General features: G+C 51.0%; 1 protein-coding gene across 1 annotated transcript in view; it reads right to left on the bottom strand.

Annotated features, from left to right (window-relative positions):
- The window catches only part of LOC106606387 (protein HID1), a 113,030-nt gene that overhangs the window by 48,855 nt on the left and 36,228 nt on the right, over positions 1-27,947 (bottom strand). Inside the window, exons 3-5 of the mRNA XM_045715702.2 lie at positions 8,994-9,164; positions 5,794-5,910; positions 350-456 (exon numbers count right to left, since the gene is read on the bottom strand). Of these exons, the coding sequence (XP_045571658.1) occupies positions 350-456; positions 5,794-5,910; positions 8,994-9,164 (395 nt within the window). The remainder of the gene's footprint in view (positions 1-349; positions 457-5,793; positions 5,911-8,993; positions 9,165-27,947) is intronic.

The raw sequence follows: 27,947 nt of genomic DNA, 5'->3' as shown, positions 1-27,947 counted from the left end.
AGAGAGATAGTGGAGGTAGAGAGAGAGGTAGAGAGAGAGAGAGACACAGAGAGCGAGAGAGAGAGAGAGAGAGAGAGAGATAGTGGAGGTAGAGAGAGAGATAGTGGAGGTAGAGAGAGAGAGAGAGAGAGGGGTAGAGAGAGAGGTAGAGAGGTAGAGAGAGCAAAAGAGAGAGAGATAGTGGAGGTAGAGAGAGAGAGAGATAGTGGAGGTAGAGAGAGAGAGAGAGAGGAGAGAGAGAGAGAGAGAGAGAGAGAGGTAGAGAGAGAGAGACAGAGGATAGAAAGAGGATCATAAAGCTCATCAGAACACAGACGTCAACATAAGGACTCTCATCACTGTGACTCACCTGTTGAGGTCGTGGATGTAGTTGAGTGGGGGGGACTGGGCGAACCCCACCCCTGCCTCCCAGATATACTCACAGCTGTCTATGGTCTGCATGTCCTCCACAGAGTCCTGTAGGATGGTGACATCATCATGGGACCATCAATCCCAATAACTACTGGGAGAGAGCTACTACTGCTCCCTACACCATCACATCATTGTTCAGTCATCTAAAACAATGAATACACCATATGAAGCAAACAACGAGTCAGGTGGTCCTCCGTAGACCAGTTGGTAGAGCATGGTGCCGTGTGGTTCAGTTGGTAGAGCACGGTGCTGTGTGGTTCAGTTGGTAAAGCATGGTGCTGTGTGGTTCAGTTGGTAGAGCTTGGTGCTGTGTGGTTCAGTTGGTAGAGCATGGTGCTGTGTGGTTCAGTTGGTAGAGCATGGTGCTGTGTGGTTCAGTTGGTAGAGCATGGTGCCGTGTGGTTCAGTTGGTAGAGCATGGTGCTGTGTGGTTCAGTTGGTAGAGCATGATGCTGTGTGGTTCAGTTGGTAGAGCATGGTGCTGTGTGGTTCAGTTGGTAGAGCATGGTGCTGTGTGTTTCAGTTGGTAGAGCATGATGCTGTGTGGTTCAGTTGGTAGAGCATGGTGCTGTGTGGTTCAGTTGGTAGAGCATGGTGCTGTGTGGTTCAGTTGGTAGAGCATGGTGCTGTGTGGTTCAGTTGGTAGAGCATGGTGCTGTGTGGTTCAGTTGGTAGAGCATGATGCTGTGTGGTTCAGTTGGTAGAGCATGGTGCTGTGTGGTTCAGTTGGTAGAGCATGGTGCTGTGTGGTTCAGTTGGTAGAGCACGGTGCTGTGTGGTTCAGTTGGTAGAGCATGGTGCTGTGTGGTTCAGTTGGTAGAGCATGATGCTGTGTGGTTCAGTTGGTAGAGCATGGTGCTGTGTGGTTCAGTTGGTAGAGCATGGTGCTGTGTGGTTCAGTTGGTAGAGCATGGTGCTGTGTGGTTCAGTTGGTAGAGCATGGTGCTGTGTGGTTCAGTTGGTAAAGAATGGTGCTGTGTGGTTCAGTTGGTAGAGCATGGTGCTGTGTGGTTCAGTTGGTAGAGCATGGTGCTGTGTGGTTCAGTTGGTAGAGCATGGTGCTGTGTGGTTCAGTTGGTAGAGCATGGTGCTGTGTGGTTCAGTTGGTAAAGTACGGTGCCGTGTGGCTCAGTTGGTCATGCACACATGAATGTAAGTCACTTTGGATAAAGGTTTCTGTTAAATGGCAGATGTATTATTATACTGTCTATTTTAAGCCTTACAAAAATACATTATAGAAGTTCATGCATGCTTCTAACAAGTAATACATGCATGATTTCAGCAATGATATGTATAAACCCTGGATAACTGACAGGGGGCGCTGTATTGAAGCCCCAGGGCAGCCATCTTGGTACTCCTCCACAATTGTTGAAACAGATTGCGGAAGCGATAGAAATGTATGTATTACTGTCTACATTCATTTTTGACACGTTCATTCTATTAGAGACACCATAATGCATACTTTTAAATTATATTATATGAGCTAAAGATACAAATTAAAATAACATAAAATATAAAAACATTTTCCCTTACGTACTTTTTTTGAGTACTAATGTTATTGTCCCCAATAACACAAGAAATACTTAAATACATGTAATTTTGTCCTTGAAACATTTACTTGAAATACTGAAGAATTACATTCATTCCTATGGAGGAGTGCTCCGACTAGGGAGGGCCAATATGGCCGACCGGTGGCTCCGAAGCCTCTCAACGGCTAATACATTAGCATCAGCAATCCAGGGGGGAAAAGTATTTGATCCCCTGCTGATTTTGTACGTTTGACCACTGACAAGGAAATGATCAGTCTATAATTTTAATGGTAGGTTTATTTGAACAGTGAGAGAAAGAATAACAACAACAAAATCCAGAAAAACGCATGTCAAAAATGTTATAAATTGATTTGCATTTTAATGAGGGAAATACGTATTTGACCCCTCTGCATTTCTTTGTCAGTGGGCAAACGTATAAAATCAGCAGGGGATCAAATACTTTTTTTCCCTCACTGTACGTCAATGGTTTTAAGTAAAGTGCATGTGTGATGTCCATACCATAAAGATTATGCAGTTTATACACACAGGGATAATTACACACATATAACCTTATAACTATAGTTACAGAACAAGTTTTAGGCGGACATAAGCAGGATATACATGACAGACCTAAAATGCAACACATATCTCCTCTTTTTGAGTTTCCCCATACGTTGCTATGGGCCGCATTGCAATTCAGCTATTACTCAGTGACACAGAGAACTGCTCTCTGGAGAGAGCAGTAAGACAGGTAGCCTGGTCCCAGATCTGTGTGTGCTGCATAGCCAGAACTGTTTCTGGAGAGAGCAGTAAGACAGGTAGCCTGGTCCCAGATCTGTGTGTGCTGCATAGCCAGAACTGTTTCTGGAGAGAGCAGTAAGACAGGTAGCCTGATCCCAGATCTGTGTGTGCTGCATAGCCAGAACTGTTTCTGGAGAGAGCAGTAAGACAGGTAGCCTGGTCCCAGATCTGTGTGTGCTGCATAGCCAGAACTGTTTCTGGAGAGAGCAGTAAGACAGGTAGCCTGGTCCCAGATCTGTGTGTGCTGCATAGCCAGAACTGTTTCTGGAGAGAGCAGTAAGACAGGTAGCCTGGTCCCAGATCTGTGTGTGCTGCATAGCCAGAACTGTTTCTGGAGAGAGCAGTAAGACAGGTAGCCTGGTCCCAGGTCTGTTTAGGCTTTTGCCTACTCCATTGTCATTGTCAAGCATGACAATTTCATAAGAGAGTAGAAACAGACTGGCACCCAAGCTACAAGACAGGTACTAGGATCATCTCTGAAATCTCAAGAGACTCAGTTGACAGTTCAGGTAGTGCTGCTGTCTGACTTAACACCAGGAAGAAGGAAACAGTCTCTATGACTATTTCACCTTTCTAGACAGAGAGGAATGCAGGGGGAAACCTTTCAAGCATAGTCTCAGTAATTCCAGACCTAGGGCAACAGCACTGTAAACTGTAACACTGGTACATTGACGGAGGCAACCCATCTGTCTACAGAGACTAGGTCAAGCAGCAGAACTAAGCATAAGATCCAGTATTTCCCTGAACAGCATTGACAGTATTGAAGACAGCTGGTTGGAGATGGATAGAAGTGACATTATGTAAACCTGAAGACATCATGACTGTATATGGTGCAGCTACCCTCAATTGTCTCGCCTGGGCCTTCATTGGCTGAATCAGGTCTGTTACAACAGGGTTGAAGCAAAAGCCTGTAGACCAAGTAGCTCTCCAAAAAAGCAATTTGACAGTACACTCATGGGCAATGTTGCCTCTAAACCACTCGCATACGCGGCCGCCCACCTCCTCCAGGACTGCTTTGCAGAAGAAATGCCAGGCAGTGCAGAGACGCAAGAGATTGAACTTCAGTGAGTTCGCCCCATTAGTTTGCACAATATAGATCAGCGATTTTTCTGTGATCGAATCAACATTATATCAGCCCCTTTTCAATGCAATAAACTGAAACAAATTCAACTTTGCAAGATTTAGTCTGTGATTTTATAGTAGGCAGAGCCTGAGCGCAACGGAGAGTAGAATTCTATTGGCAGCCCACGAGCGGTCTTTCAATCACACGCGAGCGAATGCGCTTTTCAGATCAGTTCAGATCAGAGCCTTGCTTGTGTGCACATTTCTTTATATTCTTTAATTAATTTTCTTTCGTAAAGTGGTTATTTGCAATTTACAGTCATCTTGACCCATGGTGTTACAGACCAAGTTTTTTATATAAATGAATGTCAAGCCCTTCATAATGTAAAAACGTTTTTAAAGGTTTCATGCAATGTAGATCTGTATTGAAGACCACCTATAGGCTACTGTAAGATATATCATAGAAATCAAAAGCTATTTCCATGTGAAAATGTTATGGGATTTTCTCCATTGGTTTTGTTGGTTTGCTCCGACTAGGGAGGGCCAATATCAAAGCCTCTCAATGGCCAAACATTAACATCAGCAATCCAGGGTTTATATATGTTAATGGTTTTAACTAAAGTGCATGTATGATGTCCATACCTTTTCAAAAAAGATTATGCAGTTTATACACACAGGGATAATTACACACATATAACCTTATAACTATAGTTACAGGATCAGGCTACCTGTCTTACCGCTCTCTCCAGAAACAGTTCTGGCTATGCAGCACACACAGATCTGGGACCAGGCTACCTGTCTTACTGCTCTCTCCAGAAACAGTTCTGGCTATGCAGCACACACAGATCTGGGATCAGGCTACCTGTCTTACTGCTCTCTCCAGAAACAGTTCTGGCTATGCAGCACACACAGATCTGGGATCAGGCTACCTGTCTTACTGCTCTCTCCAGAAACAGTTCTGGCTATGCAGCACACACAGATCTGGGATCAGGCTACCTGTCTTACTGCTCTCTCCAGAAACAGTTCTGGCTATGCAGCACACAGAGATCTGGGATCAGGCTACCTGTCTTACTGCTCTCTCCAGAAACAGTTCTGGCTATGCAGCACACACAGATCTGGGATCAGGCTACCTGTCTTACTGCTCTCTCCAGAAACAGTTCCGGCTATGCAGCACACACAGATCTGGGACCAGGCTACCTGTTTACCTGTAGGCCAACATTGTGCTCCAATAGCCACTATAGCCTATTGGCTACCATCTAAAACTGTAAGGATACAGCCTATTGACTACCGTCTATAACTGTAAGGGTACAGCCTATTGGCTACCGTCTAAAACTGTAAGGGTACAGCCTATTAGCTACCTCTAAAACTGTAAGGATACAGCCTATTGGCTACCGTCTAAAACTGTAAGGGTACAGCCTATTGGCTACCGTCTAAAACTGTAAGGGTACAGCCTATTGGCTACCGTCTAAAACTGTAAAACTGTAAGGGTACAGCCTATTGGCTACCGTCTAAAACTGTAAGGGTACAGCCTATTGGCTACCGTCTAAAACAGTAAGGGTACAGCCTATTGGCTACCGTCTAAAACTGTAAGGATACAGCCTATTGGCTACTGTCTAAAACTGTAAGGGTACAGCCTATTGGCTACCGTCTAAAACTGTAAGGGTACAGCCTTAGTGTTCACTGTAAACGCTCACTGGAAGTTGCACAAAATTCTCACAAGGTTCAAGTTTTCGCTCACAAGACAAACATTTCTCTCAGTTTCCCACTTCAAGACCTCTCAACTGAGGAATGTGGTTGTTTTTTATCATTGTGTTTTGTGTTTTTGTATTTTCTTGGTGTATTTCCTATGCTGCTGTGATCGGGTAATTGTTGTGTAATTGTTAAGCTGCAGGGCTCCCTTGCAAAAGAGACCTTGGTCTCAATGGGATTCCCTGCTAAAATAAAGGTTAAATCAAAATGAATAAGGACTGGATCCGATGAGAGTACTCACAGGTCCTCTCCGGTGGCTGTTCACAGTGAAGTCAGGACAGAACAGCAGGTCGGCCATGGCCAGGAGCAGAGACTCAGCCAGTGGACGAGCTCCTTCATCATCATCCATCTCATCTGTCTGTGAAGGAGGATGGAGTGGACAGGAGGATGGGGACAGGAGGATGAAGTGGACAGGAGGATGGAGGGGACAGGAGGATGGGGGCAGGAGGGTAGGGTGGACAGGAGGATGGGGACAGGAGGATGGAGGGGACAGGAAGATGGAGGGACAGGAGGATGGAGGGGACAGGAGGATGGGGACAGGAGGATAGGGTGGACAGGAGGATGGGGTGGACAGGAGGATGGAGTGGACAGGAGGATGGAGTGGACATGAGGATAGGGACAGGAGGATAGGGTGGACAGGAGGATGGGATGGACAGGAGGATGGAGTGGACAGGAGGATGGGAGGGACAGGAGGATGGGGACAGGAGGATGGGAGGGACAGGAGGATGGGGACAGGAGGGTGGGGACAGGAGGATGGGAGGGACAGGAGGATGGAGGGACAGGAGGATGGAGGGACAGGAGGATGGGGACAGGAGGATGGGAGGGACAGGAGGATGGAGGGACAGGAGGATGAAGACAGGAGGATGGAGTGGACAGGAAGATGGAGGGGACAGGAGGATGGGAGGGACAGGAGGATGGAGGGGACAGGAGGATGGAGTGGACAGGAAGATGGAGGGGACAGGAGGATGGGAGGACAGGAGGATGGGGACAGGAGGATAGGGTGGACAGGAGGATGGAGGGGACAGGAGGATGAGATGGTGGGGGGCAGGAGGATGGAGTGGACAGGAGAATGGGGACAGGAGGATGGGGACAGGAGGATGGGGACAGGAGGATAGGGTGGACAGGAGGATGGGGTGGACAGGAGGATGGAGTGGACAGGAGGATGGAGTGGACATGAGGATAGGGACAGGAGGATAGGGTGGACAGGAGGATGGGATGGACAGGAGGATGGAGTGGACAGGAGGATGGGAGGGACAGGAGGATGGGGACAGGAGGATGGGAGGGACAGGAGGATGGGGACAGGAGGGTGGGGACAGGAGGATGGGAGGGACAGGAGGATGGAGGGACAGGAGGATGGAGGGACAGGAGGATGGGGACAGGAGGATGGGAGGGACAGGAGGATGGAGGGACAGGAGGATGAAGACAGGAGGATGGAGTGGACAGGAAGATGGAGGGGACAGGAGGATGGGAGGGACAGGAGGATGGAGGGGACAGGAGGATGGAGTGGACAGGAAGATGGAGGGGACAGGAGGATGGGAGGACAGGAGGATGGGGACAGGAGGATAGGGTGGACAGGAGGATGGAGGGGACAGGAGGATGAGATGGTGGGGGGCAGGAGGATGGAGTGGACAGGAGAATGGGGACAGGAGGATGGGGACAGGAGGATGGGGACAGGAGGATAGGGTGGACAGGAGGATGGGAGGGGACAGGAGGATGGGGACAGGAGGATGGGGACAGGAGGATGGAGGGGACAGGAGGATAGGGTGGACAGGAGGATGAGAGGGTAGGGGGCAGGAGGATGGGGGGACAATATTAAACCCCTCTACACTTTGTTACCCTCAATAGCGAACAGAAACATATTTGGTAACAGCACTGACAACAACTTTCATTTTCATGTTATTTTCATTCTGATGAAAAGTATACCCAGAAACTTTGGAATTCATTGTGTGTCAATGCATCCTGACATTTCTGAATGTCTAATGAGGAACTAGAGTTCTACTGAACTTTTAGGATGCTAGTTCCTCTTATCTTCGCATGTAGGAAGAAACAAACGTAATCAGGAGAGGTAGAATATGCACCTGGGATATTTTCTCTCATCATCATGATGTATTACTGTGTTGTGTTCATTAGGCAGCTGATTGAAGAACTGCCAGGGACTACCTAGACTTGTCCAATAAAAAAACGTTGTGTGCCCAAATGAACACAACCATGGTGTACTATGGGTGAAACATACCATCTACTAGAATGAGGAAACTAATTAGTCAGATGAATGAAGTATTACATTTTTTTGTTATCAACAGAAGCCAATTTCCTCCCACATATCCACCAGTCTCACTTGGCTGCAGTGCAGGGACTACAGACATCTAAGACTCATTCATGTTGAGATGACAAATTAACAGGACTGGTATTTTTACTAACATCTTCCATGAAGCGTTTGTAAAATGGAACAGTGGGTAGAGTCTGTCTAGCCTGGTCCCAGATCTGAGACCAGGCTAGTATCTGTCGAATATGGGACAAAACACTGGCGCGTGCAGCAGCTATGTGGGTGTTAGCTGCAATAAGAGGTTAGCCTACACTGATCTGCAGCCATAGGGATTATCATTTGAAATCTGACTACGGGCAACATTTTCATAGTGCAAAAGCATTGCGCAAATTAAATCACGCCGCCCGATTATAATAAGGGTTTACGGTCATTTGAGCCAGTTTACTACAGCAGGAACATAATCCTGCAGCAACAGGAAATGTGAATTATTACGTGGATTATAATTAATGGACATGTTTGTAAGGGTTGATATATTTTTCATAAGGGAGAATCAAGTCTTAAATTTGCAAAGTGGAAATTATACATTTCAGAAGCCTTTTTAAACCACAAATACACTACAAATTAAACATTTCCTGCATTGCAAAAAAGTTATTCTGCAACAGGTGATCAAATTAAGATCTTACATCTGTGCTGTAAGTGTATATCAAACCCTAGCCAACTCTGCATACAGTATACTCCTCTTTTTTACTCCCACACCCCCACCGCCCACTCCCCACAGCTCTTCCAGCGCCAGGCATAGTGGATCAGAACAACCACCGACTCACCCCAGCTCTTCCAGCACCAGGCACAGTGGACCAGAAGAAGCCCCTACACTTACCACAGTTCTTCCAGCACCAGGCACAGTGGACCAGAAGAAGTCCCTCTACTCACCCCAGTTCTTCCAGCACCAGGCACAGTGGACCAGAAGTCCCTCTTCTCACCCCAGTTCTTCCAGCACCAGGCACAGTGGACCAGAAGTCCCTCTACTCACCCCAGTTCTTCCAGCACCAGGCACAGTGGACCAGAAGTCCCTCTTCTCACCCCAGTTCTTCCAGCACCAGGCACAGTGGACCAGAAGTCCCTCTACTCACCCCAGTTCTTCCAGCACCAGGCACAGTGGACCAGAAGAAGCCACTCACCCCAGTTCTTCCAGCACCAGGCACAGTGGACCAGAAGAAGCCCCTCCAGTCTTGGTCCTCAAAGATGTAGGGCAGGATGCGGGTCAGCATACGACTACAGTTCAGAACAATCTGTTTCTCCTTCTCCAAGGGGCATCCTGACTCTGCTGCCTGCACCAGCTTCTCTACGGCCTGGGGGAGAGATGGCCTCGGTGTTATAAATACGGCCTGGGGGAGAGATGGCCTCGGTGTTATAAATACGGCCTGGGGGAGAGATATGGCCTGGGGGAGAGATATGGCCTGGGGGAGAGATACGGCCTGGGGGAGAGATATGGCCTGGGGGAGAGATATGGCCTGGGGGAGAGATATGGCCTGGGGGAGAGATATGGCTTGGGCATTATAAATATTGTCAATGACTCACACAGACACAGACATGTACGCATGCACGCACGCACGTAAACACAGTCACTCATGATCAGATACAGTACACAGAGAAATGACATTAATCACATCAGCAATGTTTAGTACATTACATTGAGTCATACTAATATTCAATTCATTTTATGAATCAACACTTCTTTCGTTAGAGCAAATAACCCTTCCAAAACATTATCCACTATCCACTCCAGCAGGTTGAAGTCTATGTCTGGCTCGTGTTATCAGGACGCAACATAGCAACACGTTTTACCAAGGAAAACAAGTGATTGTTATTGGACTAGTTCTGGTAGTACCTCTCTGTTCCACTCTGTTTTCTTTCATGCTGTGCCTACAGAACACTGCCATGTTGTTACAGAACACTGCCCTGATGTTACAGAACACTGCCCTGATGTTACAGAACACTGCCCTGATGTTACAGAACACTGCCATGATGTTACAGAACACTGCCATGATGTTACAGAACACTGCCATGATGTTACAGAACACTGCCATGATGTTACAGAACACTGCCCTGATGTTACAGAACACAGCCATGATGTTACAGAACAGTGCTCTGATGTTACAGAACACTGCCCTGATGTTACAGAACACTGCCCTGATGTTACAGAACACTGCCCTGATGTACCAAATATCAGACATTATACAACGGGTGGGTCTAATCCTGAATGCTGATTGGTTAAAACCGCATTCCAGCTGGTGTCTATTCCATAAATTACCACCGGCTAAATCTATGACGTTAAAATGCCTATTTACTCTGTTCCATCTGACTGCACAATCCACTGTCTCATCAGCCCAGCCAAGCAATTTATCAACTTGATCTCCACTATAAAAAGCATCTAGACATTATCTCACATTTCTTTTATACTAACATTTCGATTTCATGTGGAGATTTGTATAAATGTCTCTCCGACATTTGTAACATTGTTTTAATAGTCAAATTCAATCTCCAGCTGTCCAATAGTAATTAATGTGTAGGGAGTCGGGATGAGACAGAGAGGCAGGCAGCTTTTCTAAGCCAGTCGAAATCATGAATCAGTATAATTTTTATGGATATATACAAATAACTATCATTAGAAAACAGGTCAAACGAAATGAAGTGCAGCTAGTTTGCAGTCTTTCCAGCTTCAGTTTGAAGTGATTGTGTTAGCTGTGTTGTTGGCTAGCTCCTCTGAACGACAGTGTCCTGACGAGTGAGCACATTTTCTATGCCAGGTGAAACCGCACCTCATTAGCTTATTGTTATGGATGTATCCAAATAAATGTCTCGAGGAAACAGCTTAAACAAATGCAAATGCAGCTACTTTGCTGTTATTCTGGCTGCACTTCTTGATGTGGCTATAAGTTAGCCGTAGTTGGCTAGCTAGCGAGCAAGAGATAAGAACGTTGCCAGCCAGTATGACAATGGAACATTTAGAACAAACTCATCTGTGGCATTGTGTTATGTGACAAAACTGCACATTTTAGAATGGCCTTTTATTGTCCCCAGCACAATGATCATGCTGTTTAATCAGCTTCTTGATATGCCACACCTGTCAGGTGGATGGATCATCTTGCTCACTAAAAGGGATATAAACACATGTGCTCATCATTTGAGAGAAATCATTTTTTTGTGTGAATGGAACATTTCTGGGATCTTTTATTTCAGCTCATGAAACATGGGACCAATGTTTATATTTATGTTCAGTGTAGTTTGTTAACATCATCTCTTTTAATTCACTCACAGTAATTCAAGAAGATCTAAATGTATATTCCCATGAAGCTGATTGAGATCAAATGATTGGCACGCAGATACAATTTGGATGTTTCACCTGTAAAATGTGAATAATTCACGAGTGACAGTGATTGTGGCCTATTTTGAAAGAAAGCCCCCCCAGCACCAACAGTCTGTCCTGTTCCATTATAGAGCCCCCCAGCACCAACAGTCTGTCCTGTTCCATTAGAGAGCCACCCAGCACCAACAGTCCGTCCTGTTCCATTAGAGAGCCCCCCAGCACCAACAGTCTGTCCTGTTCCATTAGAGAGCCACCCAGCACCAACAGTCTGTCCTGTTCCATTAGAGCCCCCCCAGCTTCAACGGTCTGTCCATTTACAGTAGAGAGCCCCCCAGCACACACAGTCTGTCCTGTTCCATTAGAGCCCCTAGTCCCAACAGTCAGTCCTGTTCCATTAGAGCCCCGCCAGCATCAACAGTCTGTCCTGTTCTGTTAGAGCCCCCCAGCACCAACAGTGTGTCCTGTTCTATTAGAGCCCCCCCCAGCATCAACAGTCTGTCTTGTTCTATTAGAGCCCCTCAGCACCAACAGACTGTCCTGTTCTATTAGAGCCCCCAGCACCAACAGTCTGTCATGTTCCATTAGAGCCCCCCAGCATCAACAGTCTGTCCTGTTCCATTAGAGCCCCCCCAGTTCCAACAGTCTGTCCTGTTCCATTAGAGAGCCCGCCAGCATCAACAGTCTGTCCTGTTCTGTTAGAGCCCCCCAGCACCAACAGTGTGTCCTGTTCTATTAGAGCCCCCCCCAGCATCAACAGTCTGTCTTGTTCTATTAGAGCCCCTCAGCACCAACAGTCTGTCCTGTTCTATTAGAGCCCCCAGCACCAACAGTCTGTCATGTTCCATTAGAGCCCCCCAGCATCAACAGTCTGTCGTGTTCCATTAGAGCCCCCCCAGTTCCAACAGTCTGTCCTGTTCCATTAGAGAGCCCCCCAGCACCAACAGTCTGTCCTGTTCCATTAGAGAGCCCCCAGTTCCAACAGTCTGTCCTGTTCCATTAGAGCCCCCCAGTTCCAACAGTCTGTCCTGTTCCATTAGAGCCCCCCAGCATCAACAGTCTGTCCTGTTCTATTACAGCCCCCAGCACCAACAGTCTGTCATGTTCCATTACAGCCCCCCAGCACCAATAGTCTGTCATGTTCCATTAGAGCCCCCCCAGTTCCAACAGTCTGTCCTGTTCCATTAGAGCCCCCAGTTCCAGTCTGTCCTGTTCTATTAGAGCCCCCCCAGCATCAACAGTCTGTCCTTTTCCATTAGAGTCCCCCCAGTCCCAACAGTCTGTCCTGTTCCATTAGAGCTTCCCCAGCACCACCAGTCTATCCTGTTCCATTATAGCCCCCCCACCACCAACAGTCTGTACTGTTCCATTAGAAAGCCCCCCAGTCCCAACAGTCTGTCCTGTTCATTATAGAGCCACCCAGCACCAACAGTCTGTCCTGTTTCATTAGAGCACCCCCCAGCACCAACAGTCTGTCCTTTTCCATTAGAGCCCCCCCAGCATCAACAGTCTGTCCTGTTCCATTAGAGCCCCCAGTTCCAACAGTCTGTCCTGTTCCATTAGAGCCCCCCCAGCATCAACAGTCTGTCCTGGTCTATTAGAATCCCCCAGCACCAACAGTCTGTCATGTTCCATTAGAGCCCCCCCAGTCTCAACAGTGTGTCATGTTCCATTAGAGCCACCCAGCACCAACAGTCTGTCCTGTTCCATTAGAGCCCCCCCAGTCCCAACAGTCTGTCCTGTTCCATTAGAGAGCCCCCCAAGCACCAACAGTCTGTCCTGTTCCATGAGAATTCCCCCAGCATCAACAGTCTGTCCTGTTCTATTAGAATCCCCCAGCACCAACAGTCTGTCATGTTCCATTAGAGCCCTCCAGCACCAACAGTCTGTCATGTTCCATTAGAGCCCCCCCAGCATCAACAGTCTGTCCTGTTCCATTAGAGCCTCCCAGCACCAATAGTCTGTCATGTTCCATTAGAGCCCCCCCAGCATCAACAGTCTGTCCTGTTACATTAGAGAGCCCCCCAGTTCCAACAGTCTGTCCTGTTCCATTAGAGCCCCCCAGCACCAATAGTCTGTCATGTTCCATTAGAGCCCCCCCAGCATCAACAGTCTGTCCTGTTACATTAGAGAGCCCCCCAGTTCCAACAGTCTGTCCTGTTCCATTAGAGCCCCCCCAGCACCAACAGTCTGTCCTGTTCCATTAGAGGGCAGATCCAACAGTCTGTCCTATTCCATTAGAGAGCCCCCCAGCACCAACAGTCTATCCTGTTCCATTAGAGAACCCCCCCCCCCCAGCCTCAACAGTCTGTCATGTTCCATTAGAGAGCCCCCCAGCACCAACAGTCTGTCATGTTCCATTAGAGAGCCCCCCAGCACCAACAGTCTGTCCTGTTCCATTAGAGGACTCCCCAGTTCCAGTCTGTCCTGTTCCATTAGAGCCCTCCCAGTCCCAACAGTCTGTCCTGTTCCATTAGAGCTTCCCCAGCACCAACAGTCTATCCTGTTCCATTAGAGCCCCCCCACCACCAACAGTCTGTACTGTTCCATTAGAAAGCCCCCCAGTGTCAACAATCTGTCCTGTTCCATTAGAGAGCCCCCCAGTCCCAACAGTCTGTCCTGATCATTATAGAGCCACCCAGCACCAACAGTCTGTCCTGTTCCATTAGAGCCCCCAGTTCCAACAGTCTGTCCTGTTCCATTAGAGCCCCCCCAGCATCAACAGTCTGTCCTGTTCCATTAGAGCCCCCCGCACTAACAGTCTGTCCTGTTCCATTAGAGCCCCCAGTCCCAACAGTCTGTCCTGTTCCATTAGAGCCCCCTCCAGCCTCAACGGTCTGTCCTGTTCCATTAGAGAGCCCCCCAGCATCAACAGTCTGTCCTGTTCTATTAGAATCCCCCAGCACCAACAGTCTGTCCTGTTACATTAGAGAGCCCCCAAGCACCAACAGTCTGTCATGTTCCATTAGAGAGCCCCCCAGCACACACAGTCTGTCATGTTCCATTAAAGAGCCCCCAGCCTCAACAGTCTGTCCTGGTCCATTAGAGCCCCACAGCACCAACATTCTGTTCTGTTCTATTAGAGCCCCCCCAGCATCAACAGTCTGTTCTGTTCCATTAGAGCCCCCCCAGTCTCAACAGTCTGTCATGTTCCATTAGAGCCCCCCCAGCATCAACAGTCTGTCCTGTTATATTAGAGAGCCCCTCAGTTCCAACAGTCTGTCCTGTTCCATTAGAGCCCCCCCAGCACCAACAGTCTGTCCTGTTTCATTAGAGGGCAGATTCAACAGTCTGTCCTATTCCATTAGAGAGCCCCCCAGCACCAACAGTCTGTCCTGTTCCATTAGAGCCCCCCCAGTCTCAACAGTCTGTCATGTTCCATTAGAGCCCCCCCAGTCCCAACAGTCTGTCCTGTTCCATTAGAGAGCCCCCCAAGCACCAACAGTCTGTCCTGTTCCATGAGAATCCCCCCAGCATCAACAGTCTGTCCTGTTCTATTAGAATCCCCCAGCACCAACAGTCTGTCATGTTCCATTAGAGCCCTCCAGCACCAACAGTCTGTCATGTTCCATTAGAGCCCCCCCAGCATCAACAGTCTGTCCTGTTCCATTAGAGCCCCCCAGTACCAACAGTCTGTCCTGTTCCATTAGAGCCCCCCAGCACCAATAGTCTGTCATGTTCCATTAGAGCCCCCCCAGCATCAACAGTCTGTCCTGTTACATTAGAGAGCCCCCCAGTTCCAACAGTCTGTCCTGTTCCATTAGAGAACCCCCCCCCAGCCTCAACAGTCTGTCATGTTCCATTAGAGAGCCCCCCAGCACCAACAGTCTGTCATGTTCCATTAGAGAGCCCCCCAGCACCAACAGTCTGTCATGTTCCATTAGAGAGCCCCCCAGCACCAACAGTCTGTCCTGGTCCATTAGAGCCCCACAGCACCAACATTCTGTTCTGTTCTATTAGAGCCCCCCCAGCATCAACAGTCTGTTCTGTTCCATTAGAGAGCCCCCCAGCACCAACAGTCTGTCCTGTTCCATTAGAGGACTCCCCAGTTACAGTCTGTCCTGTTCCATTAGAGCCCCCCCAGTCCCAACAGTCTGTCCTGTTCCATTAGAGCTTCCCCAGCACCACCAGTCTATCCTGTTCCATTAGAGCCCCCCCACCACCAACAGTCTGTACTGTTCCATTAGAAAGCCCCCCAGTGTCAACAATCTGTCCTGTTCCATTAGAGCCCCCCAGTCCCAACAGTCTGTCCTGATCATTATAGAGCCACCCAGCACCAACAGTCTGTCCTGTTTCATTAGAGCCCCCCAGCATCAACAGTCTGTCATTTTCCATTAGAGCCCCCCAGCATCAACAGTCTGTCCTGTTCCATTAGAGCCCCCAGTTCCAACAGTCTGTCCTGTTCCATTAGAGCCCCCCCAGCATCAACAGTCTGTCCTGTACTATTAGAATCCCCCAAGCACCAACAGTCTGTCCTGATCCATTAGAGAGCCCCACAGCACCAACAGTCTGTCATGTTCCATTAGAGAGCCCCACAGCACCAACAGTCTGTCATGTTCCATTAGAGAGCCCCACAGCACCAACAGTCTGTCATGTTCCATTAGAGAGCCCCCCAGCACACACAGTCTGTCATGTTCCATTAGAGAGCCCCCAGTTCCAACAGTCTGTCCTGTTCCATTAGAGCCCCCCAGTTCCAACAGTCTGTCCTGTTCCATTAGAGCCCCCCAGCATCAACAGTCTGTCCTGTTCTATTACAGCCCCCAGCACCAACAGTCTGTCATGTTCCATTACAGCCCCCAGCACCAATAGTCTGTCATGTTCCATTAGAGCCCCCCCAGTTCCAACAGTCTGTCCTGTTCCATTAGAGCCCCCAGTTCCAGTCTGTCCTGTTCTATTAGAGCCCCCCCAGCATCAACAGTCTGTCCTTTTCCATTAGAGTCCCCCCAGTCCCAACAGTCTGTCCTGTTCCATTAGAGCTTCCCCAGCACCACCAGTCTATCCTGTTCCATTATAGCCCCCCCACCACCAACAGTCTGTACTGTTCCATTAGAAAGCCCCCCAGTCCCAACAGTCTGTCCTGCTTGGCCACCCGCCCCGTCTGCCGCATAGAGCCCCCCCAGCACCAACAGTCTGTCCTGTTCCATTAGAGCCCCCCCAGCATCAACAGTCTGTCCTGTTCCATTAGAGCCCCCAGTTCCAACAGTCTGTCCTGTTCCATTAGAGCCCCCCAGCATCAACAGTCTGTCCTGGTCTATTAGAATCCCCCAGCACCAACAGTCTGTCATGTTCCATTAGAGCCCCCCAGTCTCAACAGTGTGTCATGTTCCATTAGAGCCACCAGCACCAACAGTCTGTCCTGTTCCATTAGAGCCCCCCCAGTCCCAACAGTCTGTCCTGTTCCATTAGAGAGCCCCCCAAGCACCAACAGTCTGTCCTGTTCCATGAGAATTCCCCCAGCATCAACAGTCTGTCCTGTTCTATTAGAATCCCCCAGCACCAACAGTCTGTCATGTTCCATTAGAGCCCTCCAGCACCAACAGTCTGTCATGTTCCATTAGAGCCCCCCAGCATCAACAGTCTGTCCTGTTCCATTAGAGCCTCCCAGCACCAATAGTCTGTCATGTTCCATTAGAGCCCCCCCAGCATCAACAGTCTGTCCTGTTACATTAGAGAGCCCCCCAGTTCCAACAGTCTGTCCTGTTCCATTAGAGCCCCCCAGCACCAATAGTCTGTCATGTTCCATTAGAGCCCCCCAGCATCAACAGTCTGTCCTGTTACATTAGAGAGCCCCCCAGTTCCAACAGTCTGTCCTGTTCCATTAGAGCCCCCCCAGCACCAACAGTCTGTCCTGTTCCATTAGAGGGCAGATCCAACAGTCTGTCCTATTCCATTAGAGAGCCCCCCAGCACCAACAGTCTATCCTGTTCCATTAGAGAACCCCCCCCCCCCCCAGCCTCAACAGTCTGTCATGTTCCATTAGAGAGCCCCCCAGCACCAACAGTCTGTCATGTTCCATTAGAGAGCCCCCCAGCACCAACAGTCTGTCCTGTTCCATTAGAGGACTCCCCAGTTCCAGTCTGTCCTGTTCCATTAGAGCCCTCCCAGTCCCAACAGTCTGTCCTGTTCCATTAGAGCTTCCCCAGCACCAACAGTCTATCCTGTTCCATTAGAGCCCCCCCACCACCAACAGTCTGTACTGTTCCATTAGAAAGCCCCCCAGTGTCAACAATCTGTCCTGTTCCATTAGAGAGCCCCCCAGTCCCAACAGTCTGTCCTGATCATTATAGAGCCACCCAGCACCAACAGTCTGTCCTGTTCCATTAGAGCCCCCAGTTCCAACAGTCTGTCCTGTTCCATTAGAGCCCCCCCAGCATCAACAGTCTGTCCTGTTCCATTAGAGCCCCCCGCACTAACAGTCTGTCCTGTTCCATTAGAGCCCCCAGTCCCAACAGTCTGTCCTGTTCCATTAGAGCCCCCTCCAGCCTCAACGGTCTGTCCTGTTCCATTAGAGAGCCCCCCAGCATCAACAGTCTGTCCTGTTCTATTAGAATCCCCCAGCACCAACAGTCTGTCCTGTTACATTAGAGAGCCCCCAAGCACCAACAGTCTGTCATGTTCCATTAGAGAGCCCCCCAGCACACACAGTCTGTCATGTTCCATTAAAGAGCCCCCAGCCTCAACAGTCTGTCCTGGTCCATTAGAGCCCCACAGCACCAACATTCTGTTCTGTTCTATTAGAGCCCCCCCAGCATCAACAGTCTGTTCTGTTCCATTAGAGCCCCCCCAGTCTCAACAGTCTGTCATGTTCCATTAGAGCCCCCCCAGCATCAACAGTCTGTCCTGTTACATTAGAGAGCCCCTCAGTTCCAACAGTCTGTCCTGTTCCATTAGAGCCCCCCCAGCACCAACAGTCTGTCCTGTTTCATTAGAGGGCAGATCCAACAGTCTGTCCTATTCCATTAGAGAGCCCCCCAGCACCAACAGTCTGTCCTGTTCCATTAGAGCCCCCCCAGTCTCAACAGTCTGTCATGTTCCATTAGAGCCCCCCCAGTCCCAACAGTCTGTCCTGTTCCATTAGAGAGCCCCCCAAGCACCAACAGTCTGTCCTGTTCCATGAGAATCCCCCCAGCATCAACAGTCTGTCCTGTTCTATTAGAATCCCCCAGCACCAACAGTCTGTCATGTTCCATTAGAGCCCTCCAGCACCAACAGTCTGTCATGTTCCATTAGAGCCCCCCCAGCATCAACAGTCTGTCCTGTTCCATTAGAGCCCCCCAGTACCAACAGTCTGTCCTGTTCCATTAGAGCCCCCCAGCACCAATAGTCTGTCATGTTCCATTAGAGCCCCCCCAGCATCAACAGTCTGTCCTGTTACATTAGAGAGCCCCCCAGTTCCAACAGTCTGTCCTGTTCCATTAGAGAACCCCCCCCCAGCCTCAACAGTCTGTCATGTTCCATTAGAGAGCCCCCCAGCACCAACAGTCTGTCATGTTCCATTAGAGAGCCCCCCAGCACCAACAGTCTGTCATGTTCCATTAGAGAGCCCCCCAGCACCAACAGTCTGTCCTGGTCCATTAGAGCCCCACAGCACCAACATTCTGTTCTGTTCTATTAGAGCCCCCCCAGCATCAACAGTCTGTTCTGTTCCATTAGAGAGCCCCCCAGCACCAACAGTCTGTCCTGTTCCATTAGAGGACTCCCCAGTTACAGTCTGTCCTGTTCCATTAGAGCCCCCCCAGTCCCAACAGTCTGTCCTGTTCCATTAGAGCTTCCCCAGCACCACCAGTCTATCCTGTTCCATTAGAGCCCCCCCACCACCAACAGTCTGTACTGTTCCATTAGAAAGCCCCCCAGTGTCAACAATCTGTCCTGTTCCATTAGAGCCCCCCAGTCCCAACAGTCTGTCCTGATCATTATAGAGCCACCCAGCACCAACAGTCTGTCCTGTTTCATTAGAGCCCCCCCAGCATCAACAGTCTGTCATTTTCCATTAGAGCCCCCCCAGCATCAACAGTCTGTCCTGTTCCATTAGAGCCCCCAGTTCCAACAGTCTGTCCTGTTCCATTAGAGCCCCCCCAGCATCAACAGTCTGTCCTGTTCTATTAGAATCCCCCAAGCACCAACAGTCTGTCCTGATCCATTAGAGAGCCCCACAGCACCAACAGTCTGTCATGTTCCATTAGAGAGCCCCACAGCACCAACAGTCTGTCATGTTCCATTAGAGAGCCCCACAGCACCAACAGTCTGTCATGTTCCATTAGAGAGCCCCCCAGCACACACAGTCTGTCATGTTCCATTAAAGAGCCCCCAGCCTCAACAGTCTGTCCTGGTCCATTAGAGCCCCACAGCACCAACATTCTGTTCTGTTCTATTAGAGCCCCCCCAGCATCAACAGTCTGTTCTGTTCCATTAGAGCCCCCCCAGTCTCAACAGTCTGTCATGTTCCATTAGAGCCCCCCAGCATCAACAGTCTGTCCTGTTCCATTAGAGAGACCCCCAGTTCCAGTCTGTCCTGTTCCATTAGAGCCCCCCCAGTCCCAACAGTCTGTCCTGTTCCATTAGAGCTTCCCCAGCACCACCAGTCTATCCTGTTCCATTAGAGCCCCCCCACCACCAACAGTCTGTACTGTTCCATTAGAAAGCCCCCCAGTGTCAACAATCTGTCCTGTTCCATTAGAGAGCCCCCCAGTCCCAACAGTCTGTCCTGTTCATTATAGAGCCACCCAGCACCAACAGTCTGTCCTGTTTCATTAGAGCCCCCCCCCCAGCACCAACAGTCTGTCATTTTCCATTAGAGACCCCCCAGCATCAACAGTCTGTCCTGTTCCATTAGAGCCACCAGTTCCAACAGTCTGTCCTGTTCCATTAGAGCCCCCTCCAGCACCAACAGTCTGTCCTGTTACATTAGAGAGCCCCCCAGCACCAACAGTCTGTCCTGATCCATTAGAGAGCCGCACAGCACCAACAGTCTGTCATGTTCCATTAGAGAGCCCCCCAGCACACACAGTCTGTCATGTTCCATTAGAGAGCCCCCAGCCTCAACAGTCTGTCCTGGTCCATTAGAGCCCCACAGCACCAACATTCCGTTCTGTTCTATTAGAGCCCCCCCAGCATCAACAGTCTGTTCTGTTCCATTAGAGCCCCCCCAGCATCAACAGTCTGTTCTGTTCCATTAGAGAGCCCCCCCCAGCACCAACAGTCTGTCCTGTTCCATTAGAGCCCCCCCAGTCTCAACAGTCTGTCCTGTTCCATTAGAGCCCCCCCAGCCCAACAGTCTGTCCTGTTCCATTAGAGAGCCCCCCAAGCACCAACAGTCTGTCCTGTTCCATGAGAATCCCCCCAGCATCAACAGTCTGTCCTGTTCTATTAGAATCCCCCAGCACCAACAGTCTGTCATGTTCCATTAGAGCCCTCCAGCACCAACAGTCTGTCATGTTCCATTAGAGCCCCCCCAGCATCAACAGTCTGTCCTGTTCCATTAGAGCCCCCCAGTACCAACAGTCTGTCCTGTTCCATTAGAGCCCCCCAGCACCAACAGTCTGTCATGTTCCATTAGAGCCCCCCCAGCATCAACAGTCTGTCCTGTTCCATTAGAGCCCCCCAGTACCAACAGTCTGTCCTGTTCCATTAGAGACACCCCCCAGCCCCCAGCCTCAACAGTCTGTCCTGTTCCATTAGAGAGCCCCCCAGCACCAACAGTCTGTCCTGTTCCATTAGAGCCCCCCAGCACCAACAGTCTGTCCTGTTCCATTAGAGAGCCCCCCAGCACCAACAGTCTGTCCTGTTCCATTAGAGCCCCCCAGCACCAACAGTCTGTCCTGTTCCATTAGAGACCCCCCCAGCATCAACAGTCTGTCCTGTTCCATTAGAGAGCCCCCCAGCACCAACAGTCTGTCCTGTTCCATTAGAGCCCCCCAGCCAACAGTCTGTCCTGTTCCATTAGAGCCCCCAGCCCAACAGTCTGTCCTGTTCCATTAGAGCCCCCCCAGCACCAACAGTCTGTCCTGTTCCATTAGAGCCCCCCAGCACCAACAGTCTGTCCTGTTCCATTAGAGCCCCCCAGCACCAACAGTCTGTCCTGTTCCATTAGAGCCCCCCCAGCACCAACAGTCTGTCCTGTTCCATTAGAGGCCCCCCAGCTCCAACAGTCTGTCCTGTTCCATTAGAGCCCCCCAGTTCCAACAGTCTGTCCTGTTCCATTAGAGCCTCCCCAGCACCAACAGTCTGTCTGTTCCATTAGAGCCCCCCAGCATCAACAGTCTGTCCTGTTCCATTAGAGCCCCCAGTTCCAACAGTCTGTCCTGTTCCATTAGAGCCCCCCCAGCATCAACAGTCTGTCCTGTTCCATTAGAGACCCCCAGCACTCAACAGTCTGTCCTGTTCCATTAGAGCCCCCCCAGTCCCAACAGTCTGTCCTGTTCCATTAGAGCCCCCCAGCACCAACAGTCTGTCCTGTTCCATTAGAGCCCCCCAGCACAACAGTCTGTCCTGTTCCATTAGAGCCCCCAGCCAACAGTCTGTCCTGTTCCATTAGAGCCCCCCAGCCCAACAGTCTGTCCTGTTCCATTAGAGCCCCCCAGCACCAACAGTCTGTCCTGTTCCATTAGAGCCCCCCCAGCATCAACAGTCTGTCCTGTTCCTTTAGAGCCCCCCGCACTAACAGTCTGTCCTGTTCTATTAGAGCCCCCAGCCCCAACAGTCTGTCCTGTTCCATTAGAGCCCCCAGACCCAACAGTCTGTCCTGTTCCATTAGAGCCCCCCCCCCTCAGCATCAACGGTCTGTCCTTTTCCATTAGAGCCCCCAGTCCCAACAGTCTGTCCTGTTCCATTAGAGCCCACAGTCCCAACAGTCTGTCCTGTTCCATTAGAGCCCCCCAGTCCCAACAGTCTGTCCTGTTCCATTAGAGCTCCCCAGCCTCAACGGTCTGTCCTGTTCCATTAGAGAGACCCCCAGCCCCAACAGTCTGTCCTGTTCCATTAGAGCCCCCCCAGCATCAACAGTCTGTCCTGTTCCTTTAGAGCCCCCCGCACTAACAGTCTGTCCTGTTCTATTAGAGCCCCCCAGTCCCAACAGTCTGTCCTGTTTCATTAGAGCCCCACAGCACCAACAGTCTATCCTGTTCCATTAGAGCCCCCCAGCACCAACAATCTGTCCTGTTCCATTAGAGCCCCTCCAGCATCAACAGTCTGTCCTGTTCTATTAGAGCCCTCCAGCATCAACGGTCTGTCCTGTTCCATTAGAGAGCCCCCAGCCCAACGGTCTGTCCTTTTCCATTAGAGAGCCCCCAGCACCAACAGTCTGTCCTGTTCTATTAGAGAGCCCCCCAGCCCCAACAGTCTGTCCTGTTCCATTAGAGAGCCCCCCAGCACCAACAGTCTGTCCTGTTCCATTAGAGAGCCCCCCAGCATCAACAGTCTGTCCTGTTCCATTAGAGCCCCCAGCACCAACAGTCTGTCCTGTTCCATTAGAGCCCCCCAGCCCCAACAGTCTGTCCTGTTCCATTAGAGCCCCCAGTCTCAACAGTCTGTCCTGTTCCATTAGAGCCCCCCAGCACCAACAGTCTGTCCTGTTCCATTAGAGCCCCCCCAGCATCAACAGTCTGTCCTGTTCCATTAGAGCCCCCAGCACCAACAGTCTGTCCTGTTCCATTAGAGCCCCCAGCCCAACAGTCTGTCCTGTTCCATTAGAGCCCCCCAGCACCAACAGTCTGTCCTGTTCCATTAGAGCCCCCCAGCACCAACAGTCTGTCCTGTTCCATTAGAGCCCCCCAGCACCAACAGTCTGTCCTGTTCCATTAGAGCCCCCAGCCCAACAGTCAGTCCTGTTCCATTAGAGCCCACCAGCACCAACAGTCTGTCCTGTTCCATTAGAGCCCCCCAGCACCAACAGTCTGTCCTGTTCCATTAGAGCCCCCCAGCACCAACAGTCTGTCCTGTTCCATTAGAGCCCCCCAGCACCAACAGTCTGTCCTGTTCCATTAGAGCCCCCCCAGCTCCAACAGTCTGTCCTGTTCCATTAGAGCCCCCCAGCACCAACAGTCTGTCCTGTTCCATTAGAGCCCCCCCAGCATCAACAGTCTGTCCTGTTCTATTAGAGCCCCCCAGCCCCAACAGTCTGTCCTGTTCCATTAGAGCCCCCCAGCACCAACAGTCTGTCCTGTTCCATTAGAGCCCCCCCACATCGTCCTGTTCCATTAGGCCCCATCAACAGTCTGTCCTGTTCCATTAGAGCCCCCAGTCCCAACAGTCTGTCCTGTTCCATTAGAGCCCCCAGTCCCAACAGTCTGTCCTGTTCCATTAGAGCCCCCCAGTCCCAACAGTCTGTCCTGTTCCATTAGAGCCCCCCAGCACCAACAGTCTGTCCTGTTCCATTAGAGCCCCCCCCAGTCACCAACAGTCTGTCATGTTCATTTAGAGCCCCCCAGCACCAACAGTCTGTCCTGTTCCATTAGAGCCCCCCCAGCACCAACAGTCTGTCCTGTTCCATTAGAGAGCCCCCCAGCTCCAACAGTCTGTCCTGTTCCATTAGAGCCCCCCCAGTTCCAACAGTCTGTCCTGTTCCATTAGAGCCTCCCCAGCACCAACAGTCTGTTCTGTTCCATTAGAGCCCCCCCAGCATCAACAGTCTGTCCTGTTCTATTAGAGCCCCCAGCCCCAACAGTCTGTCCTGTTCCATTAGAGCCCCCAGTTCCAACAGTCTGTCCTGTTCCATTAGAGCCCCCCCAGCACCAACAGTCTGTCCTGTTCCATTAGAGCCCCCCCCCAGTCACCAACAGTCTGTCCTGTTCCATTAGAGCCCCCCAGCCCAACGGTCTGTCCTGTTCCATTAGAGAGACCCCCAGCCCCAACAGTCTGTCCTGTTCCATTAGAGCCGCCCCCAGCCCCAACAGTCTGTCCTGTTCCATTAGAGCCCCCCCAGCACCAACAGTCTGTCCTGTTCTATTAGAGCCCCCAGCCCCAACAGTCTGTCCTGTTCCATTAGAGCCCCCCCAGCATCAACAGTCTGTCCTGTTCTATTAGAGGCCTCCAGCACCAACAGTCTGTCCTGTTCCATTAGAGCCCCCCTAGCACCAACAGTCTGTCCTGTTCTATTAGAGCCCCCCAGCACCAACAGTCTGTCATGTTCATTTAGAGCCCCCCAGCACCAACAGTCTGTCATGTTCCATTAGAGCCCCCCCAGCATCAACAGTCTGTCCTGTTCCATTAGAGCCCCCCAGCACCAACAGTCTGTCCTGTTCCATTAGAGCCCCCAGCACAACAGTCTGTCCTGTTCATTAGAGCCCCAGAGTCCCAACAGTCTGTCCTGTTCCATTAGAGCCCCCCCAGCACTCAACAGTCTATCCTGTTCCATTAGAGCCCCCCAGCACCAACAATCTGTCCTGTTCCATTAGAGCCCCTCCAGCATCAACAATCTGTCCTGTTCTATTAGAGCCCTCCAGCATCAACGGTCTGTCCTGTTCCATTAGAGAGCCCCCCAGCACCAACAGTCTGTCATGTTCATTTAGAGCCCCCAGCACCAACAGTCTGTCCTGTTCCATTAGAGCCCCCCCAGCACCAACAGTCTGTCCTGTTCCATTAGAGCCCCCCAGCTCCAACAGTCTGTCCTGTTCCATTAGAGCCCCCCCAGCATCCAACAGTCTGTCCTGTTCTATTAGAGCCCCCAGCCCCAACAATCTGTCCTGTTCCATTAGATCCCCCCAGTTCCAACATTCTGTCCTGTTCCATTAGAGAGCCGCCCAGCACCAACAGTCTGTCCTGTTCTATTAGAGCCCCCCCCCCTCAGCATCAACGGTCTGTCCTTTTCCATTAGAGCCCCCAGTCCCAACAGTCTGTCCTGTTCCATTAGAGCCCACAGTCCCAACAGTCTGTCCTGTTCCATTAGAGCCCCCCCCCTCAGCATCAACGGTCTGTCCTTTTCCATTAGAGCCCCCAGTCCCAACAGTCTGTCCTGTTCCATTAGAGCCCCCAGCCCCAACAGTCTGTCCTGTTCTATTAGAGCCCCCCAGTCCCAACAGTCTGTCCTGTTCCATTAGAGCCCCCAGACCCAACAGTCTGTCCTGTTCCATTAGAGCCCCCCTAGCACCAACAGTCTGTCCTGTTCTATTAGAGCCCCCCAGCACCAACAGTCTGTCATGTTCATTTAGAGCCCCCCAGCACCAACAGTCTGTCCTGTTCCATTAGAGCCCCCCCAGCACCAACAGTCTGTCCTGTTCCATTAGAGAGCCCCCCAGCTCCAACAGTCTGTCCTGTTCCATTAGAGCCCCCCCAGTTCCAACAGTCTGTCCTGTTCCATTAGAGCCTCCCCAGCACCAACAGTCTGTTCTGTTCCATTAGAGCCCCCCAGCATCAACAGTCTGTCCTGTTCTATTAGAGCCCCCAGCCCCAACAGTCTGTCCTGTTCCATTAGAGCCCCCAGTCCCAACAGTCTGTCCTGTTCCATTAGAGCCCCCACCCCCCCTCAGCATCAACGGTCTGTCCTTTTCCATTAGAGCCCCCAGTCCCAACAGTCTGTCCTGTTCCATTAGAGCCCACAGTCCAAACAGTCTGTCCTGTTCCATTAGAGCCCCCCCAGTCCCAACAGTCTGTCCTGTTCCATTAGAGGCCCCCAGCCCCAACAGTCTGTCCTGTTCCATTAGACCCCCCAGCCCAACGGTCTGTCCTGTTCCATTAGAGAGACCCCCAGCCCCAACAGTCTGTCCTGTTCCATTAGAGCCCCCCCAGCATCAACAGTCTGTCCTGTTCCTTTAGAGCCCCCGCACTAACAGTCTGTCCTGTTCTATTAGAGCCCCCAGCCCCAACAGTCTGTCCTGTTCCATTAGAGCCCCCCCAGCATCAACAGTCTGTCCTGTTCTATTAGAGGCCTCCAGCACCAACAGTCTGTCCTGTTCCATTAGAGCCCCCCTAGCACCAACAGTCTGTCCTGTTCTATTAGAGCCCCCCAGCACCAACAGTCTGTCATGTTCATTTAGAGCCCCCCAGCACCAACAGTCTGTCATGTTCCATTAGAGCCCCCCCAGCATCAACAGTCTGTCCTGTTCCATTAGAGCCCCCCAGCTCCAACAGTCTGTCCTGTTCCATTAGAGCCTCCCCAGCACCAACAGTCTGTCCTGTTCCATTAGAGCCCCCCCAGCATCAACAGTCTGTCCTGTTCTATTAGAGCCCCCAGCCCCAACAATCTGTCCTGTTCCATTAGATCCCCCCAGTTCCAACATTCTGTCCTGTTCCATTAGAGAGCCGCCCAGCACCAACAGTCTGTCCTGTTCTATTAGAGCCCCCCCCCCTCAGCATCAACGGTCTGTCCTTTTCCATTAGAGCCCCCAGTCCCAACAGTCTGTCCTGTTCCATTAGAGCCCACAGTCCCAACAGTCTGTCCTGTTCCATTAGAGCCCCCCCCTCAGCATCAACGGTCTGTCCTTTTCCATTAGAGCCCCCAGTCCCAACAGTCTGTCCTGTTCCATTAGAGCCCCCAGCCCCAACAGTCTGTCCTGTTCTATTAGAGCCCCCCAGTCCCAACAGTCTGTCCTGTTCCATTAGAGCCCCCAGACCCAACAGTCTGTCCTGTTCCATTAGAGCCCCCCTAGCACCAACAGTCTGTCCTGTTCTATTAGAGCCCCCCAGCACCAACAGTCTGTCATGTTCATTTAGAGCCCCCCAGCACCAACAGTCTGTCCTGTTCCATTAGAGCCCCCCCAGCACCAACAGTCTGTCCTGTTCCATTAGAGAGCCCCCCAGCTCCAACAGTCTGTCCTGTTCCATTAGAGCCCCCCCAGTTCCAACAGTCTGTCCTGTTCCATTAGAGCCTCCCCAGCACCAACAGTCTGTTCTGTTCCATTAGAGCCCCCCAGCATCAACAGTCTGTCCTGTTCTATTAGAGCCCCCAGCCCCAACAGTCTGTCCTGTTCCATTAGAGCCCCCAGTTCCAACAGTCTGTCCTGTTCCATTAGAGCCCCCCCCCCCCTCAGCATCAACGGTCTGTCCTTTTCCATTAGAGCCCCCAGTCCCAACAGTCTGTCCTGTTCCATTAGAGCCCACAGTCCAAACAGTCTGTCCTGTTCCATTAGAGCCCCCCCCAGTCACAACAGTCTGTCCTGTTCCATTAGAGCCCCCCAGCCTCAACGGTCTGTCCTGTTCCATTAGAGAGACCCCCAGCCCCAACAGTCTGTCCTGTTCCATTAGAGCCCCCCAGCCTCAACGGTCTGTCCTGTTCCATTAGAGAGACCCCCAGCCCCAACAGTCTGTCCTGTTCCATTAGAGCCCCCCCAGCATCAACAGTCTGTCCTGTTCCTTTAGAGCCCCCCGCACTAACAGTCTGTCCTGTTCTATTAGAGCCCCCAGCCCCAACAGTCTGTCCTGTTCCATTAGAGCCCCCAGATCCAACAGTCTGTCCTGTTCCATTAGAGCCCCCCCCCCCCTCAGCATCAACGGTCTGTCTTTTTCCATTAGAGCCCCCAGTCCCAACAGTCTGTCCTGTTCCATTAGAGCCCACAGTCCCAACAGTCTGTCCTGTTCCATTAGAGCCCCCCCAGTCCCAACAGTCTGTCCTGTTCCATTAGAGCTCCCCAGCCTCAACGGTCTGTCCTGTTCCATTAGAGAGACCCCCAGCCCCAACAGTCTGTCCTGTTCCATTAGAGCCCCCCCAGCATCAACAGTCTGTCCTGTTCCTTTAGAGCCCCCCGCACTAACAGTCTGTCCTGTTCTATTAGAGCCCCCCAGTCCCAACAGTCTGTCCTGTTTCATTAGAGCCCCACAGCACCAACAGTCTATCCTG

This window comes from Salmo salar, chromosome 03, assembly GCF_965601325.2.
Source record: "Salmo salar chromosome 03, fSalSal1, whole genome shotgun sequence".
NCBI lineage: Eukaryota > Metazoa > Chordata > Actinopteri > Salmoniformes > Salmonidae > Salmo > Salmo salar.
Note: the sequence above shows the minus strand (reverse complement) of the source record. Positions and strands in the feature narration are given on the sequence as shown.